Source organism: Vespula pensylvanica, chromosome 2 (assembly GCF_014466175.1).
Source record: "Vespula pensylvanica isolate Volc-1 chromosome 2, ASM1446617v1, whole genome shotgun sequence".
NCBI lineage: Eukaryota > Metazoa > Arthropoda > Insecta > Hymenoptera > Vespidae > Vespula > Vespula pensylvanica.
This window is the reverse complement of record NC_057686.1, coordinates 2,973,638-2,987,850: the sequence shown is the minus strand read 5'-3', so window position 1 is coordinate 2,987,850 and position 14,213 is coordinate 2,973,638. Positions and strand designations below refer to the sequence as shown.

General features: G+C 33.2%; 1 protein-coding gene across 11 annotated transcripts in view; it reads right to left on the bottom strand.

The window, feature by feature from the left end:
- The window catches only part of LOC122627304 (neurobeachin), a 191,157-nt gene that overhangs the window by 115,329 nt on the left and 61,615 nt on the right, over positions 1-14,213 (bottom strand). For all 11 annotated transcript variants that reach the window (XM_043808371.1, XM_043808373.1, XM_043808368.1 and 8 more), the window contains one exon: positions 7,824-7,928. In XM_043808371.1, coding sequence (XP_043664306.1) covers positions 7,824-7,928 — 105 coding nt within the window. The remainder of the gene's footprint in view (positions 1-7,823; positions 7,929-14,213) is intronic.

The window sequence follows — 14,213 nt, the reverse complement described above, 5'->3', positions numbered from 1 at the left end:
ATTTCGATCTTAGCAATGGGGATGGGAGAGAACTTGGAAATGGAAGCGCAAATTGGTTGGATAATGCGTAATAAATCGATATTCATAAGTTCTTCGCTCGAAGGCATAACGATCTCAAAATTTTGATTGAAAATTTGATACTATCGAAGAAATTGATATTGGAATAAATTCATTGTTCTTTTTGAAATTTTACTCGTTCTTTTCCTCATGTTGAATTATACGATTAGACTGTCAGAGTGAAATTATTCGAATAGTTTTTGTGACAAAAATACAAAAAGAGAAAAAAGAAAAATTTCGAAAGCAAACGAATTCATTGGCATTTCGAGATTCGATCTCATTTTTTTCCTTTTTTATTGACTCCTTTTCTCTCTTTTACTTTTTTCAAACTGTTACACGTTACACGAACGACTCTGGTCAACTGTGCCAATTATAACCGTACGTCGAAAAAACTTTTACATAGATATAGCACGTGATAAAACAAAAACCATCCACACCTGATTTCGGTACACTGCATACGTATAATAGTTCGTAGCTTTTTTTTTATCTCATGCTCCGCGAGAACGAGATTCAGAGGTTCGGTTTATCATACGTTTTATAGTAGATATGATATGAATGTTTTCTCTTTTATTTTTCAAAAAATTCGTCGAATTTCTAGTTATTCAGTTTACACGCTGAATCGTTTATTTGTTTGAATATTTCAGTTGAATATTTCGAACGAAATATATTTAAAAAAAAATCGATTCAACTTTACGAACCAATAACAATATTTTAATTATATATTTGCTATATATATATATATATATATATATATATATAACAAATAATATATACAAATAATATAACAAATAATATGTATATATATAGTTAATATTGCAACACATAGAATTCGATAAATTATTCCTTCCATAAAAAAAAATATCATGAATTTCTCGGCGGGAAAAGTTACATCCATTCAGTGCTTCAGTGATAAACTGCTTATCTTGGAACAAACTTATAAAATATTTGAATTGCAGTAACTGACAGTAACGAGCATTCTTTTTCTCTATTTTCTTCTTGCCAGTTCTTCGTTAGTATTGGAATAAGTTTCGAAAATGGTCGTTGACAGTGTTTACCCCCTCCCTCGTAAAAGGAGTTAAGAAAATCCTCTTACGCGCTTGAAACGCACACGGCATGATTTACGACGAAGCTTTCGATGAAAGTTTCATGAAATAACAGCTGCAGATACGAGGAGATCGGTAAATACGAACTGTAGTAGTTACTAAGTGAACAATTTATGACAAATTCCTTCCTTCCTTTCCTCTTTCTCTTCTTTTTTTATTTTTCTCTCTTTCTTTTTTTTTCTTAAATGCAATGCATTAATAAAATACAAAATTTACGGATAAGGAAATTGAAAAACTTTCGTTCCATCCATATTGAAACAATGAGAAAAATTTGTTGTCATTTATTTTGTCTTCGTTGATTGAATAATTAACATAGAAAGTAAATTACTTAAAATCGCAGATTGGTTGGAAATTATATATTCGAAACTATACATGATAAAACGAAAGATGAGAAAGACGAAAGAGCGTACAACATTCCAAAAGTAATATCAAAATGAATCGACAAAATGAATATTTAAATCTGTTAGAATTAACTTGAAAACTTTGGAGCTTTCCTAGAATCCATGTATCCTAAATAATACAATTGTCGAAATAGATGACATAGAGAAGACGTTAGTTCGTAGGTACGTTCCAAAATGAATATATAAACTCGAATACAATTCGACTTCGAACTCGTTGGAATATCGAATATTGAACGTCTACGAATGTTTGAGAAATATATAAAATAACGTCTGAATCGATTTTCCGATAAAATATTCTGGGAACAGATGAAGATAAGTAGTTGAATCGGATCGACGAATAGCTACGATCGAAGGATAGAATAATTAAAGTCGATTTCGGAAGGACGGGGATGAGAGGGTGTCAGGAAGAGGAAGGGAAGGTTGAGCTTTAATCTCGTGACTGAAATGATTGCATCGTTAAAGAAGTTCCGATTCGTTTTATATTCATCAAAGGATCGTAATAAAACTTAGATTCGATTAGTTGTCCTATAAAGAAGGAGAAGAAGATATTACACGTATGCCTGGATTGAAGTTGAGTTAGAATGAAGCGGTACCACTCAACGGTGTTCCACCGGACATGAAGATAGAGAAGGATACCAAGTCGAATAAATCGCAGAGAATGGCGATGGCGATGGTAGTGAGCCAACGTTCGTTCGCATAAATTGAACGTGACTGTCGGGCGCGTGTCAGCATTATCGTGGCACTTGCCGTTAACCAGGATTAATATTCCGAGTCGGCTAATAATCCAAGATATTCATACTCGAGCGCGTACTCGGGCAGTACTCGCCGTACATAGAAACGAGCGAACGCGAACCATACTCCATACATTCGCCTAACTGTTCCGTAACACGAGCTTGAAACGTAATTATGATCCAACGATGAAAATTAGAAGCACATGTTACATTGTTAAAGTTAGAGAGAGCGAGAAAGAACGAGGGAGAGAGAGAGAGAGAGAGAGAGAGAAGGAGAGAGAGAAAGATTTATCGTCAATATCTTTTAATAAAGAACGATAATTGCGGACATAACCAACTGTTTACTCCTTTCTATTGTTACCGTCGACAATTGTGACGTTCGATTTTGGTCGAATATTAGCATTGGAATAGAGATTCAATGATTTGATGAACAACGCTACCTTTGTAAATCTCATATGATATGAATGTATCATTTATTTAAGTTTTTCAAATATAGGCAGAATCAATGTTATTTCGTCGTGAAACGCGTGAAAATTTGTATTCGACCGTTGTTTGATATCTCTATATTTGTAGATCCAAGAGATTAATAACAGATAAACGATATCATGCGCATTTGAATTATTTAGAGTTAGATAGCGTTCGATTTGTTTCCAGGTATACAACTCGTTTTATTAGTATATACATATTACATAAGGCAATTTTGTTGAGAATGTAATAAACCTGCTGAATACGGCAGCATAAAAGACATTGTCGTTTGAATATATTTGTAATGAAGTTTACGTAAAGGAATTAATACGAACAGGACCGATATCCCGTTGCATACAATATTTGTGGATAAAATATTTTCAATTGTTTAACTACAATTAACACGTATCCGGAGTTGCATCTGTTACAAATAAGTATTTACGTACTCTGCCATGGCAAATAATTTACGAGATTTTTGATCATAACATTCGAACAACTGAATCGATTAATCGGAACACAGTGGCATAATTTATTTATTTCTTTTCTTTTCTTGTAATTGTCAAACTTCAATGAGCAAACAAATTCATTATGTTCTAGATTTACGATTTTATCGATTAGAACGAAAAAAAAAAAACAATCATAATTCATAATACGATCCGCTATGTTACAATGATATAGAAATGTTAGAGGATATAATAGAAACGAAAGATATATATTATACCGAGAAAATTATCAAATTTATCAGCTTGAAATTTAACGAAGGAAGATGTCGGTCGTATTGTCCGTTGAGTCACTTCTCGTTTGTAAATCAACGAAGCGTTTTAAACTGGGTAGGAACATTGCGCGTGCAACTGAACTCTCGCTATTAATTTGTCGTTGGGCGCAAATGAAATGCGCATTGCGCTCGACGGAGCGTAATTCACGAGGCAGAATTAATGTATCGCCGAGAAGGCTTCAGGAACCTTTCTCTGCTTAATTGCATTACGGCGGTTCGACGCCGGCTGATTTAATACTTTACATTTAATTTCAGAAGGGCGGTGAGGCATACTGGATACGAGAAAAGAGTCTTCATTTGCATACCTACGTAAAGTATTGTTAGTCGATCGAGGAGAAACACGTTTCTTCTGTAAATCGATTGTTATTTGTCAAAGGTAAGTCAGGTCTTTCCTTTTCTCGATCTATCGAAGATCATTATAATCGATATTTTTCTCTCTCTAGAGAAAGAGAGAGAGAGAGAGAGAGAGAGAGAGAGAGAGAGAGAGAGAGAAAGAGAGAGAAATTACTAAGCGAAATTTTATCTAAACAAAATTTAATACAAATAAAAAATTATTTCTAATATTACATGAATCATCAAGAAGGTTGAAATCCAATGAGTATGAAAATCTGGAGCAAAGGAATAATTATGAAAGATTCTGTAGGGTTGTTAATGTAACATCGAAATACATTGATTGGTCTCTCTCTCTCTCTCTCTCTCTCTCTCTCTCTCTCTCTCTCTCTCTCTCTATTATACTCCATTCACCTTTTTGAGTTCCATCTTTTTTTACTTTTGCGCAAAATCAATACACTTCTCGACAAAGAGCGCGAAAGGGTGAGCATGCTCGTATCATTTTTTTTTCGTATAGCAAGCTCGCCCGCGTGTACTATGTTTCCTTTCGTTCTTTTTTTTTTTTAAAAGAGCGCTTGATAAATGGGAACTCGATAACACGGAATCCAGAGTGTCTCTCTCTCTCTCTATTTTTTTTTCTTCTTTTTTTTTTCTTTTTTTTTTCTTTTTTTTTTTTTCTTTTTAGAGCAGATTCGCCTGGAAGCCCGAGGCTCCATAGCCTTCTCTCTTTTCCTCTCTACTTCGACATTCCTTTCTTTGTTACGTCGGACTATTACTCATAACGTGCGCAATCGGTATTTACGAAGACTATGTCGAGCGATTCTACACGATACCAAAGTCATAACAGTTAAAAGCTCTTGATCGTCCGTGCGAACATCCTGATGAAAAGATTAAAACATAATCTTTCGATTCTCTTTCCTGGAATCGTTCCTCTCGTTGTATCGTTCGATTATTTATTAAATCAAGGATTACCATTTGGACATAACTTCATGTTACATTTTTGTATTTACAGAATGTATTATTATTATTATTATTTCATTTTAATCGTTAGCAATTTCTACTTTTATCTATATTTATGAACGTGTATATATATATATTTATCAGTCTATATCCTTTTTATAACAAATCGTTAAGTAAGTCTTACGAGTAGATGGAGTAAAATCTGCTTTTAAAATCCGCATTTGTAAGCCATTGTTTATAAGAACTTTTTTTTTATAACAAGTTGCAAGACGGTTATTAACGATGGTATAAAAAAGAAGGGAAAATAATATGGTCTTTGTTCGAAGTTTTTTACGAGTCTTATATTCCAGAAAAGAGAATATATTTACATGACCCATTGACCTATATAATTTTATTAAAAAAGACCGTCGAAATAGTGACCTAAATAAATTCCCCAAAATTTTTTACGCTATTTTTCATTTACTATAGCGAGTAAATACTCATATCAATTGTTTCCTAGATTATGAATAATAAATTTTAAAGTGTTATATCGTCGAAAGAATAAATTCTGAAATAAATATCGTTTCAAGATAAAAAAATGTCCTCTATCTATGTCTACGTAGTCAGATATCGATGAGATCGATTTTATCGATATTTCTCAAAGTTGATTTACTTTGACATACTCGATCATTTAAAAAACGTATCCTTTTATATTATTACACAATATTTCTTAATAACAATGCAATTATTATAATGTAATTTCATCGATGATATCGAAAATAAATTCTCTGTTGAGAATTTAACGTCCTATACATCTAGTCGCTACAAATGTTCTGTTCATTATTATTATCAAACATGAATTAATTAATGTGTTCTCCTAATACAAAGTTCCGACCTTATTTATGCACATATATATACACACATATATATATACATATATATATAAGTATACATGTATATATATATATATATGCATATGGAGTATAGTTTATTTGAATTTATTTTTCTCCATTCCAACTTCTTGTTTCGCACTGGTAGCAATGTTATACGAGATCTTTCTCCCTTTTCGAATCTATATGCATCCCCATGGAAAAGGTTTCCACGACCATATTGTATTTTCAATAACTCACCTTTTTCTACTCGCCGTAGAAACGGCGACCAATGCTTCTGGCTCGGGCAGAACTAGCAACGCCGGCGCCATCCAATTTATTCGCTTACAAAGGAATTTCAGATCTCGTTTTCGATTACCATGTCAACGACACGAGCGATTTTGCGTACTGGTAACATCGCTACGAATAGAGGTGGGAGATATAACTCGCATCTACTTTCAAATCCCACCGGATATACCACCTTCAATTTGCTTTTATATCAATGATACTACGGTGCACTGTAGTAATAACACAAGAGAAAATATCATTACTTCTTCTTTATTTCTTCATTTTTCGATTAATTATTCATCGACGATTAAAAAAAAAAGAAAATCGATTAACTTAGAGAAGAAATAAAGTGTTATTTAGATACTTTATATTTATATTTTAGTTGATTCTATTCTCTTTTTATTTATTAATTTTTTTTTACCCTTTTTATTTCCTTCTCCTTTGTAATCTCAAAAAGTTCAAAATACGTTATATGAGAATAACTACGCGGAAGATAAAAGAGTGTGCACATAAAGGAGCGCACGCGCGCCCGAATGATGTAACTTCATACATAAAACTTGCAAAGAAAACATAGATTTCATGAACCCTTCGAAGAAGGTGTTGGCCGTACTCCAATTTTTCGAAGCCATAACGCCAAAAAGAGTTATATATTAAAGTTGATGTTTAAGAAATATTTGTAACCACCTCTTTGTAGACTCGATTTATCGGATGGTAACTGTTCCAAGGATAAGAAAAGACGCATTTGAATTTAAATCGAAGTTTAATCGACGGATTTCGAATTATTGTCACGAAGAAATAAGAATAAGAATTTATTCGAATTATCTTCTGATTTGATTGTTTTAATAATTAAAATTAATATCATAACGATAAGATAAGATGATAGGATATTCTCGAAATTATAATAGGAATTCTCGAAATTACAATAGGAAGATTTTATTGACTTCGAGAGGATACGAAAAGCAAATCGATGGAAAATTGTATGTATGTGTATAGGTATATACAATAGCAAATCGTTTTCAACGTGAACCGAAAGACCGACGAAATTCATACGCGCGTTGAAGAGATAATCGCACAAAGCTTTTTACGCTTTAGAAGTTATGGTTAAAGAACCGTTATTGAAATTCCCCATAATATCTCTACGATCGAAAGGAAATGCGATTTTCTTTTATCAAACTCTTTCTATATCGTAAGGATATTAAAATAATTCCATCCGTATTTCACTGGGCTTTCATCATATTTATGAAAAATTATACAGAAATAATTATGGAAAAAAAAAGAAACAAACAAACAAGAGATATGGCGGGAATAAATTACGATCTAATAATATTTTACTTTATCATTATTTGCTTTACTTTTTTCATTCATTCCTCAACTGACAAATTGATATGGGAAAATTAACAACGGGAAATTATTCAATAATGCAAATAAAAAATATCTCTGCGCTTTTTATTTTTCGATAAATAAAATAAATAAATAAAAAGTAGTATAAAAGAAAAGAAAAAAAAAAACATTTTCTCGATAAAAATGAAATATATGAAGTATTTGAAAACGAATGATACAACGAACGCGTATTGAAACGACCGATTTTAAATTGAAATAAATATTTTATATGTACGAACGTTGATTAATCAATTTGAGCATAAATCATTTTCCTTATATCCGATTTAGTTTCTGAGATATTCCTGCATTAAACTTTTTACGATAACAAGAACATAAGGAACTCCCACTGGTCGTGCATAATAAATGACTCGAAACCGTTACCGTAATATGTCGCGAAAGCCATTTAGAACTTTCATATATTAGCGATGGGATTCGATCAAGTTTACGTAAGGTTCAAATTAAACGCGATGAAAGGTATAATATACCTGGAGATTAGGTGGGCAGTGATCCAGAAGTTCCAACATGTGCCTGATGTTTTGTGCGTCCTGTATCACGAAGTTCAACTCCATGTCGAATTCTCCGCCCACGAGCTGTAAAAATAAATAAATAAATAAATAACACATAATTACTAATATATAGATAATAGAAAATATATATATATATATATATTATTTGTAGCGAGAGAAATCAATAGTTGATAATTCATATGTTCACTATATTCTCGTAAATAATTTTGAACGAAATATGAAAAATGAATTAAAAACGAAATATGAAAAAAGCGAAATATTTTTCGAAAGAAACTTTCCGATGAAACTATCGATTCGTATCTATACGATTGGATATCTCAGGGAAGTGCATTTTCAGGCTTCAATTCGAACTCGTTCTTGCATACATATCGTATGCATCGTCTAGTAGATTTCCAGTCGAATTCGGAGATCGAGCACTATATATTTCCTGGCTTGCTCGTACGTAAACTGATTTATAAAAGAATTTTTCGGTATAACTGAGCCGCGAAAGTCACTCGGAATTTATAAAACGACGATCGTTCTATATAAATTCGAATATGATAAAACGATCATATGGAACTCTTAACGTATGTAAATCCCACTAATTTTGATTCTAATAAAAAAGAAAAAAAGAAAAACAAAGAATATGATATAATTTTTGCAAAAAAGTCGAAAGAACATATATAAAAAAAAAAAGAACAAAAGAAAAGTATTTCATAATCTTATTGGTTGATTTCGTTTAAAAACATTAACAAGCTCATCAAAAGTTTCTGTTGGCATCATTAATAAATTAAAAACTTATACTGATTGTAAATCCTTTATGACCAGACATCAAAGGGATGGACATAGGATAAAACGCATCCGAGCGTTATACTTTACGAGGATGAGAGGCAGTGAGTTTTATGTTTATTGGTGACTGATAAAAAGAGAAAAGAAAATAAAGAGAGAGAGAGAGAGAGAGAGAGAGAGAGAGAGAGAGAGAGAGAGAGAGAGAATATATGCGTAGAGTCTAAAACTCGTGGCTACGCATAAATAAAGACAAATATGAAAGCAATTGCCGCCATTTTCAATGGAATTCGAGGTTGGAAAAACATGTCCATTATAAAAACGCAATTTCGCGTTTCGATCAATGAAAAGATTCTTAAAAAGAGGAAAGAAAGGGATTCGGTATTTGTTTTACTTTTCATCATCATCATCATCATCATCATCATCATCATCATCATCATTATTATTATTATTATTATTATTATTATTATTATTATTATTATTATTATTATTATTATTATTATTATTATTATTATTATTATTATTATTATTATTATTATCATCATCATCATCATCATCATCATTATTATCATTATTATTTTTCTTTTTCTAGTTTTAAAGGATGCTTAAAAAAACAAGATATTTCCGCTTTAAAGTAATAATGTTAAATTCGAATACGAGTCCTTTTTCCGTCTATATTTTCCTTCACGGTCAACAAACTTGGAATGGTAGAGACAACTTATATATCCGCTGCGCCACTGTTTCTTCCGATAAATTTCGTTTAATGTTTCTTCGAACGATATTTCTTTCTATATATATATCTCTTTCTCTTTCTCTCTTTCTCTTTGTAAGTTCAATGCAGATACGATAAAATATCACAAGAAATTTTACATGAACAAAATTAATTTTATTTATCAGTACGAAAATATATTCTTATATCGACGTGATTAATCGTCAGACTCAATTTAAGAATATTTATTATTATATACATAGAATATGAAGAAATTCGTAAGATGTGAAATGTTTGAAATGACTTATATGCTATATCGTCAAACCGGAAATACTCGACAGAGAGACCGTAATTTCCGGGAAAGTATCTCATGCCTTTATTCCACGACGAACCTTCTGCCGAATGTCCTATCTCACTCTCCCATTCTCTCTCTCTCTCTCTCTCTCTCTCTCTCTCTCTTTCCCTCTGTATCGATCATCGAAGTTGCTTCCCTTTTCCCTTTGTTAACACACATATACATACACACGCACGCATACACAGCCGTGCTTCTACGTCGGTTAGCTTCGATAACTTTTACGATCAACGACGAATGGTAACGACGTCATCTCTTCTCGAAACGAATCCTCGTAACGATAATTTCGAGTAGTGCGATAGGGTACACTAAAACAACTGGCACTACTTTTTTATTTTTTGCTCCCTTCTCGTTGCTGTTCTATTTTCATCTTTATTACGGAGACTGATAAACGTTCTATCGATCTCGAATTTTAGAAGTAATATCTCGATTGTAAAACGATAATATGTATATATATATATATATATAGTTTGGAAAATTTATACGAGAACAATAAAACGCGAAGATAATTTTTAAACGATTATAATTTTTATTTGGAAGAAAGTATAAATGATATCTGATAAAATGGAAGTAATATTGAGAAAATGTGTGTCGTGCGAAATTGACATCGATTTTTTATTTAGATTTATCGCAAAACACTTGCACTGTTCGTTGTTCTTAAATTAAGAAAAAAATATCGATTGCTTTTCGAGTGCATGATGTAGTAAGACTATGTGGAAACTCGACAGATGCTCGAGGCGTAACAAAAATTCGTGAAAACTCAAAACCACATAGAAGAAATTGGCTTGAAGAAGGGATTTCAAGGACAAATTCACTGTAGGGTGATGCGTGTTTTGAAAATCCACGTTGTCACGTAGGTACACTTTGTGAAAATCTTTCATCCCCTTGGGTAAAATAAATCTCGTCTCACGAGTAAAAGGGTCGACGGCTATCGACTATAAGGGTGGTACAAAGTATGACGCCTCCGTGATTAGGTGAGAAAATAAAGGGTGTCGCCGGTGGTACTTGAAATGAGAGGAGTAGTCGACCAGCTATGAAGAAAATTAATTAACGTACTGCAATTTCTTTTTTTCCTTTTCTCGTTGCTGAGATTGCAATAAAGAAAGCATCGCAAAAGTCATTTATAAATTTGTTTATTAATTATCAACACTCTCATAAATTTATACAAAAATATATATATATGAAAGTTTATGAAAAAAATGGTTTCTCATTATTCTCCTTGTTATTTTTTTCTTTTTTTTTTCTTCGGAAAGAAAAAAAATTAATAATTTCCATTCATGATACAAAATATATACATATTTTCTTCCTACTTTATTATTAAACTAATACTAACTTCGTGTTTGTGTTGTCATCGTAAAAGAATATAACGCTTCAAACGGGGAATAAAGACAAATTAAACAAAGTGTAAGAGCTTCTTATAGAATTTCACTCACTCGTGATACACACACACACACGCATGCACACATATACAGACACTTCGAAGATAGAAATACGCAACAGTTGTGAGGCGTATATACTTACACCAAGTTTCTATGGGATAGACGAGTTCGCAAAATCTCAAGTGTCAGTTAACGTTGTCCGTTTACTCTAAAGCGTTTATCTTTGCATTGTTTACATTGCAACGAAAACGGATTTCACTCAACATGGAACTCGTGGTTAAGGAAGATTTACAGTTTTGAACAACATTTAGTAGAATTAATCGTTTCCATTAAGTTCTACTATTAGGTTCCGACTTCTGTCAAAATGTGTTTGAATCGTCATTAAAAAGTACAAGATTTTTTTAACAGATCTATTATATCATTAATAAGAAAATTATTCAATAATTGATTATAGAAGAATGGGGAAAAAAATATATAGACAGTTATTGCGATATTGACAAGCTACGATTGTATTCAATTTCCTTTTCCCTCTACTCTAAAAAAAAAAAAAGGAGAGAGCACCATTTAATTTATTGACTTTTAAGGATTCAATAAATTACGAGAAACTTCGGAAAGTAATAAATCACTTTCATTCAGTATTTTACAAAGAGTCCTTCATTGAGACTGAAGCAAATATGGTTAAGAAAAAAAGGGGAAAAAAAAAAGAAAGAAAAAAGAAAAATAATAATATATGCAGATGCATAATCTTAACGATAAAGCGATAAGATCTCGTCACCTTATCGAAGTTTACTGAGGGCGTAGCCGAAGTTTATCGGAAAATCGATATGCCTCTTGTTCGAAGGAGTTCCCGGTGGTATTTGAAAACCGATAGAAACTCCGTTCGCGCTGTTCACGCGGAAAGTCTCGATCGAGTTACTTCAAAGGCGTTTCGCAGCTTGTTTGCGCGGTTTGAAAGCTTTTCAATTGCCTCTCGAGAATGTATAACACCTGAACGCGTCAAACGCAAATCTCAGCACTTTATATGTCGCGCCGTAGGATTCGTGGCTATAACCGAAGAAAATTGTCTGTAACGCTTTCTTTTGTCTCAAGTATCATCTTCGATCGATCTTTCTGTGGATTGCGATATGATTCCACTCGAAACACGAAGGAACAACGACTTTCTTAAAGGGCAAGATGAAACTCCATACCAATCGATGCTTTCCACAAAATTCCTATGTATCTTTTCTTCTTCTTTTTCTACATGCAAAATGAATATCTCTCATATATAAGAAAAGAGAAAATCGATAAAAATGGCGAATCTGAAATGACGAAAAATATGATAAACTCTTTCGTTACCTTTCGAAAGAAGGGTAATGTCCTAAGATAATGTCGTTTTCGTGATACTCGAAACATAGACAAATCTATAATGATGAATTCAATGATACAAATATTATATATATATATATATATATATATATATATATAGGCGTAAATGTATATATATATATATATATGTATGTATATATATATGTGTGTATATGTATATATATAATATACGTATGTAACATCAAACTACTACAAAGCGATCACTAACCTTTGATCTAGAGCTTCAAATAGCTTTGGAGTTACCCTAATGCATATCTTTGATTTTCGCATATATAGGATAAATTATGATCCTATTTATCTTACAATTAGTGAACTATCATCCTCGGTGTTTGAAGTAAATTAACAATGATACATCTGATTAAGGAAAGAGAATGACATCGAATACAATCTATTTACTTACATCGATTCTCTTTTTTCGAACCTTCTTCTTGTATCGAAATATCAATAATGCAACAATAGATTTGTATCACTTGAAAATACATATTCGTCCAATGAAACGAAAGGAAAACTTTACCTCCGAGATATACATTGTAATCTTCGTTAGAGTACGTCGAACGATAGGAAGAACGAACAATAGTATAAGGAGTTAGAGTTCATGGATAGAGTCGAGAACTTTGCACGATATGTCGCGACGAAGACAACGACCTGGATAGCGTAGTTTGGAATCGAGTATTATCGATGAGAGAGACAGACAGACAGTAGAGAGAGAAAGAGAGAGAAACAGAGAGAGAAACAGAGAGAGAAGAGAGAGAGAGAGAGAGAGAGAGAGATTGAAGGGAGAAGCCAGTGGTCCGTTTCTGGTAGGATGGATAGGATGCTGCTGACGTATACCGGAGCGATCTCAACCGCACGACGTATTTACCCGGGGACATGGTCGATCCGCATCGAGAGATCCGTTGCATGCCGTACGACAGCCATGAGTGTGCGTGTATGTGTGCTAACAATAAGAGAGAGCGAGAGAACGAAAGAGAGAGAGAGAGAGAGAGAGAGAGAGAGAGAGAGAGAGAGAGAGTTATTCGATCGATCGACCATGAGGTCGAGATTTTGTCTTGAACGTATTTACATGTTGACATGAGGAATACGAATACATGTCTTGTTTCACGAATCTCTGACTCTCTGTGACAAGCGAAAGGAACCGTGATATAATCGACAAGTGAGAGAGAGAGAGAGAGAGAGAGAGAGAGAGAGAGAGAGAGAGAGAAAGAGAGAGAGAGAACGATCGATTCGAATCTGTAATGCACGCCTGGAGCATATGATTCGTTTCTTTTCTACTTTCTCTCTATCTCTCTGTCAAATATCTTCTGTCTATAAAGAGGAAGAAAATTTGTCTCCTCTCCTCTTTTCCTCTCTTTCTCTTGTTCTCTCTCTCTCTCTCTCTCTCTCTCTCTCTCTCTCTCTCTCTCTCTCTCCCTTTCTCTCTTTCCTTTCTATTTTCTTTCCTCGAGCACAATTTTACTTCCACATTTTCCTTCTCATATAGAAAGCTTCCCGTGATATCTCGTCTTATCGCGACTCTCTTTTGCTTACATCATCGACGCACGAATACCAAACTAAGGGGGAGAACGTTCTTCCTTCCTTCCTTCCTTCCTTCCTTCCTTCCTTCCTTTCTTCCTTCCTTCCTTCCTTCCTTCCTTCCTTCCTTCCTTCCTTCCTTCCTTCCTTCCTTCCTTTTTATTTCTTTTTTTATTCCTACTCTTTCTTTCTCTTTTTCTCTCTCTCTTTCTCCTTGCCGATCTACGACGATTTTCGATAACTGTAATATAGCTTCAAGGAAAGTA